Raw genomic sequence first — 6,133 nt, 5'->3', positions numbered from 1 at the left:
TGTAATCCCAGCACTTTGGGAGGCTGAGACAGGTGAATCATCTGAGGTCATGAGTTTAAGACCAGCCTGGCCAACATGGTGAAACCCCATCTCTACAAAAATACTGTACAAAAATTAGTCAGGCATGGTGGCACGTGTCTGTATACCCAGCTACTCAGGAGGCTCTGAGGCAGGAGACTACATCTCAAAAAAAGAAAAGAAGTCTCCAAAAAAAGGTAGGGAGGCAAGGGGTGGGAGAGCTCCCGAATTACTCTAGGGTATTTTAAATGATCTATCGTGAATGCAAAGAAAGTTACTTGCAATCGGCATTCAAGTACACAACTGATTCTACTCTGTTAACTGGGAGCTTCTTACAATAGAAAGGCAAATCTGAAAAGGCTTGTTTGCTTTGCTGCATTAAATCATCAGCATTCCCTGGATTGCTTCATGTAAACAACAACATAATCTTTTATTCAGTGAAAACAGGTCCGTAATTAAGGGTAGAAGCTCACAACTTTACTATGGGATACTCACTTTTCCCACAGAAGCCAACCTTTCCTATGACCTCTCTTCTTCCAGTAACAGCAACAACTTCCTCTATTTCCAAAGGGCGCTGTTTATGCCTATCTTTATTAGTGTTCTAAGTCCATCAACCCTCGAATGTGAACACTGTGTTAGAAGGAAACATCAAAGATTTTTATTCCATAACTGTGTCAAAGGGACCCAGTTTAGAGACTGGATAAAGATTCTTCATTTTCAAACATGATACATAGGAGGGGGAAAAAAACCTGCACGATCTCACACCCTGTAAAGAGAAAGATTGCTGACTTCCTAATATTACTTCTGCGTTTTCCAAAAAAGGCCGTAAGGGATGCCCATCAGGACTAAAGCCCGAACATGCAAATAAAAGCAAAGACTGCTTAGAGGGAGATTCATGATTCTCCCGACATCAGTCATAAAGCCTCCAATTCTGACACATCCAAGGCACACAGCTGAGCTTATCCATCTCAAGTGTTTCCTATGGCATCATCCTAGATGTAACGTAATTACAATACAAAACATACAAAACCAGAGTTTCACTCTGAGGGCCGGAAGACAAAAATCAATTTTTTAAAAAAATCTCCTGAATAGCTTCAGAATGTAAAACAGATAAAAGGTTAACCCTCTCAAGTAACAATTTATATCGGGTCAGAGGCAATTAAATTCCCAGTGATTGGACACACACACACACACACACACACACACACACACATCAGAGTTTGAATGAACTATGTGTAGGATTTGCTTTACAATAATAAGGTGTTGGGGAGGAAGAGATGAGATAAGATTCAGTTTCGAGTTTTGAAGTTGGGTGGAAGATCCATTATATTTCGCTATTTTTGTAAATGTTTCTGTAGTACTTTTTAAACATGTATAAGAACCTAATATGCCTAGTATCGTGTTGGGTAACATTCTTGGCTTTGCACTTGGAAAGCAACACTTGAGGCATTATTAACCCTGAATGGATCCCAAACCTGCCACACTGCTGTTGAAAGACTAAAAAAAAGCCACTGTTTCTGATCCACTGGGAAAAAGCCCATGCCAGGGCTGTGATTCCAACGCCCTGCCCCAACTACAGCTACCCCGCATTCGGAACAGGAGAACTCAATGCAACTGAAAATGCAACTGAAGAGTTATGCGATTCTGAGAGGAAACAAAAATACTAAGGAACAAGGGATTTTGGCTAAGACCTGACAAAGAGGACCCTACTCCAAAACAGAAGCATTTTTATCCCTCGTGTCAAACAGATAAGCGCTTCTGAGGTTATGGCAGGCAAGAAGTGGGGGTCCCAAGGCGAACTCCAGCCCCTACCCGGCTTCGAGAAGACCAGGAGCAGCATTCTCAGGCCTAGGCCGCCTCCTCGCACCAAGGCGCCTCTGCAGCCCCCAGTCTCGGAACCCGGGCACGAGCGCCCCTTTCCCGCGGCGTGGAGGTGGCCGAGGCCGACCAGCATGGAGGTGGCAGGAGCCCCACCAGCGGCTCGGGGGCGCCCCCTGAGGTCCAGCGGCGTCGCGGCAACCTCGGAAAACGGAAAGCAAGCGTCTCCCAGAGCTCTGATATTTTAACTTTGCCTTGCTCCAAAGGCTGCTGCACCCTCTCCGGCTGCAGTTTTCCAAACCAAACCGCCTTCTTCCCTGCGCCTCCCACCACTGCCCTTTCCCTTTCCGACACCCCTCGGCTCCCGGACCAGGAAAGTGGCTATTTACCTCGCAGCGTGGGCGCGAAAAGAAAATGAGAAGACGAAAATGGTCCAAGCCCCACGAAGGCAGGCTCCCTGGCAAGTCCAATTTTGGATCTCAAGCTTCCTCAAACACCAGGAAAAAGAAAATCACGGTCAGCCCACTGACTGCATCCCCGAGCACAAAAAGGACTTAAGTGGAACTGGAAATTCCTCTAATTTAAAAGGCTGCCCTCCACGGCCTCCCACTGCACCCATCAAAGCATGGCCCTCACAAAGCTCGACCCCTGTGTGCACCTCAGCCTGCTCAGCTGGCAAGTCCGTGGCATAGCAAAGGAGACTAGAAGGGTGAAATGATTAACCCAAATACCGAGCAGTGGTCTTTAACTGAATGAAGGCAGCTGTTTCTAAGGGGAGATGTCCCCATGGCCCGCACAACCGTAGAGGCAGGACTTCAGTGGGCAAACCCCAGGCCCCAGGGTGAGTGTGGACGCACGTCCTCGCTCGGCCTCTGAGCTGGGCTTCTGGGCTGTGGCAGGAGCTCCGTGCCGCTCCGCGGGCAGGGGGATGCGCAGAGAGAAAATGGGGTGCAGAAGACAAGACGGTGCTTTGCCTTTCTGCCCCTCGAGGCCATCCCCGAATGTGCAAAGGGGGCATTCGCTGCCAGTCCCCCGAGAGGGATCGTACAGGGCGGCGAGGGTGCCCGCGCCCTGATTCGGGGCGCACGACGGGACTGGGGGACCCGCTGCACCAAAAAAGGGCGCTCCAGCTGCCCGGAGACTGGCGGTTGTAACCAGACAGAGCGGAAACCTCGGGGCACTTTCCTCTTTTTCTTGATTCAGATAACCTCCACCTCCGGGTATCCAGGAGCTGGTGGATGAGAGCAGAAAAACCGGGAATTCTCTGTCCTTAGGGGAGCAAGGGATGAAAAGCGAATCGCCCCCTTTCTAACAGCCTTTCCCCGGACTAGAGCAGGACTTGGCCTCCACCCCCAGGGAGGGAGCAGGACAGCTACGAGGGAGCTCCGGGCTGCAGCCCGGGGGACCTGCAAGAGAGGAGAGAGAGGCAGCTGGCCTCTGCCCTCCCCAGGGGAGAGAAGAGGGGGGCCTGCCAGCTGAGGGCTGGAAGTGGAGGGTCGCCGAGCCGTATACCGTTACGATTTATTCTAGTTTTCAATGGCCAATATTGTTCCCGTCTTAACCTGGCCAAAAAGGAGAGGAACTGGGTCTGCCAGCCGCGAACAGCCTGCAAAAGGGCAAAGATGAAGGTAGGCAGGGCGCGCGAGACACGAAAAAATCCGCCCTGGCAACCCGGCCGCCGACCCGCCCGCCTCCTCCCCCCCCAGCCCGCCAGCGCCCGGACCCCGGCAATCCATTCGAGCAGAGCGGCGGAGGGAAGGGACCAAGGGCCGGGGCTGGGAATGACACGGGATCTCTCCCAAACCGCCTGCGCTCTGCCCTCTCACTGCGCCCAAAGAGGATGCCTCAAGCCGGCACAGAAGGGCTGCCCGCGCCCCAGCCCCAATCCCCCCAATAGAGAGGGAGGGCACCCCGGACCCCAAAACGCAGGCTGCTCCCCACATCCTCAGTCCTCCGCAGCCAGCCTCCGACTTCCATTCCCCGAAACCTAGCCCTCCCTAAGGACTGGAGAACAGCACCGCCCCCTAAGCTCCTTCAATACCCGCCAGAGCGAGGGGGTCACCCGGGCCCCCCAAACCCACGGAAGCATCCTTTCCATGGCCTCAGTCTCGCTAATCGCCCCACAACTCGAGTTCTCCCAACCGGCGGCGAATCAGCAAAGCAAGTCCCCCTTTCTCCCGATTCCGGTTCCCCAGGCCCCCCAAACCGAAACGGAAGCAGACCCCCGCGTCCTTCAGTCCCTCCCTGGCCGGCTCCTGCCTCCACCTTCCTCGACCACCAGCCTCCCTAAACATCGCCCAAGCCCGCGGAGCACATCCTCCCCTCCTCCCCAGGCACCGGGCCCCCCTCCACCCCCTCCAGGGTCTCCCGGACGGGCGCCGGAGCTCCGCGCCCAGTCGACAACTCCGCATCCCCAACGCGCGCCGGCCGGAGCCGCGTCCCCTCGGCGGCCGGCACTCACCGGGGAAGCATACGACATAATGGAGCACGGAACTGGTGATTTTCAGGAACAAAATCCACCAACACGGTTCCAGTAACCTCCGCATGTCCGAAAACGCACATCGAAAAGAGGAAACCAGGGGGGTAAACTTGTTGAATAAGTTCTTGCCTCCGTGAGAGCCTCCGCTAAGCCGGGGCGCTTCCCCGGCTCGCCAGGTCCACGGGCGCCCCGCGCTCGGCGGCCCGAGTCCCCTTGGAATCCGGGAAGCCGCCGAGCGCCCCCCGGAAAATCTCAAAAAGTGACCGGGAACGCGGAGCCACGCTGGGGACGATCCTCTCGGCGGAGAAGGGCCGCTTTCCGTTCAAAAAGAAGCGAGCCGAGCGGGCAGGGCGCGGAGTCGGCGGCCGGCGGCAATGCCCCGGGCCCGGGGCAGGCAGGGACCGCGGGCGGCGGCAGCGGTGAGCAGCCGAGGATCCCCAACTTGAGTCGGCAGCGCAGCACAGCCCGAGAGCCGGCGGGCGGCGGCGGGGCTGAGCGCGGCGCGGCGTCTCCGGGCTTCAGGCAGGCAGCTCTTTCCAGGGCCCCGGGAAGGAAGGAGGCATGTTTGCGAGAGGGGAAGGGGAGGGGAGAGGCGGGGGGAGCGGAGAGCCCCCCAAAATAGAAACGGCCGGAGGAAACGGAGGAAAACACAAAGGATCTCAGAGGGGCGCTGGGGCGAGGGCGCCTTCAGTCCATGCTCCTGAAAGTTGTGGCTCCGGCGCAGGCTGGGGAGGAACGAGGAGCGCGGGGCTGGAAACTGGCCATGCCTCCATACAGGAAGTAACATGTGAGCATGGATCCTGGCAGAGACTTTAAAGCCGGCGAGCGAACGAGCGAGCAAGCAGGGGGCGCGCGGTGGCGGCGGGGGCGCGCAGCCCGGGCCAGCTGGCGGCGGGCGCGCGCGCTCCGCGGTCTTAAAGCAGCCGCGCTCGGCTCCCGCCTTCCACCGGTTCCTCCGCTCTTCTCTCTCCGCGCGGAACCAGGGGCTCTACTGGCACAGTTTGGGGGCTGGAGGCAACTGTAGCCCGAGCTCGGAGAGAGGAGGGAGGCTGCCTTCTGGGGCCGGCGTATCTTTTGCCGGATTCCCGTTGTTCGAACTCTTAAAGACGCCGCACGGTGCTCGATTTGGCGAGATCCCCCGTCCCCGTAGCTCGCTGATCCCGGACTAGAGGGGCCTCTGGCCCGGGCGCGGGGAAAGCGGGAGGGCGGCCAGCTGCCTTTTTAAAGCGATGGGGTTGCCTGTTCGGCTTCACCGCCCTGGCCGTGCTGCGGTGGAGCTCACCGTCCGCCGCCCCTGTTCGCGCCCCCAACCCCGCGCATTCCCCCGCCGGGAAACAAAGCCGAGCGGCCTTTGCACTCTTGCTACGTTGAGATTTAATTTTTTTTTTCCTTTTCGGGCTTTCATTGGCCCAGTCCACAGCTGGGGAAAAGGGGGAAGGGGAGAAATATTGATCCCAGGCTTGCGAAATCCAATCCTTCCGAGTCCCACATCCCCATTCCCGGCGCCACAATGGATCTGTGGCGGAGTTTCCCCAACTCGCAGCTTCTCTGGAGAAGGTTCCCGCACCCAGGCTTGGCGGTGGGGAGGACGCAGGAAGTGCGCCTCTTACCCCCTGCAGGGTGAAAGCAGCGCCGCGGGGCAGGACTGATTTCCTGGCAGCTATCCCGGCAGCGGCTGCTTCTTTACCAGTCGGGGAGAGGCGTCCGGGGGAAATGGGAGGACTGGGCTTATCTGTAATGAGTTTTGTCCCTTGGCTCTCAGTAAGAAGATCGTTATCGCTTAGACTTCTAAGTGCCCTATTTTCCCTTCTTACGCTG

General features: G+C 56.9%; 1 protein-coding gene across 3 annotated transcripts in view; it reads right to left on the bottom strand.

The window, feature by feature from the left end:
* The window catches only part of PTPRG (protein tyrosine phosphatase receptor type G), a 764,493-nt gene extending 759,394 nt beyond the window's left edge, over nt 1-5,099 (bottom strand). For all 3 annotated transcript variants that reach the window (XM_032289599.1, XM_032289601.1, XM_032289600.1), the window contains exon 1: nt 4,298-5,099. In XM_032289599.1, the coding sequence (XP_032145490.1) occupies nt 4,298-4,382 (85 nt within the window). In that variant the 5' untranslated portion in view covers nt 4,383-5,099. The remainder of the gene's footprint in view (nt 1-4,297) is intronic.
* Nucleotides 5,100-6,133: the final 1,034 nt, after the last annotated feature.

This window comes from Sapajus apella, unplaced genomic scaffold (assembly GCF_009761245.1).
Source record: "Sapajus apella isolate SASKATOON/1434 unplaced genomic scaffold, GSC_monkey_1.0 scaffold23, whole genome shotgun sequence".
Taxonomy (NCBI): domain Eukaryota; kingdom Metazoa; phylum Chordata; class Mammalia; order Primates; family Cebidae; genus Sapajus; species Sapajus apella.
Note: the sequence above shows the minus strand (reverse complement) of the source record. Positions and strands in the feature narration are given on the sequence as shown.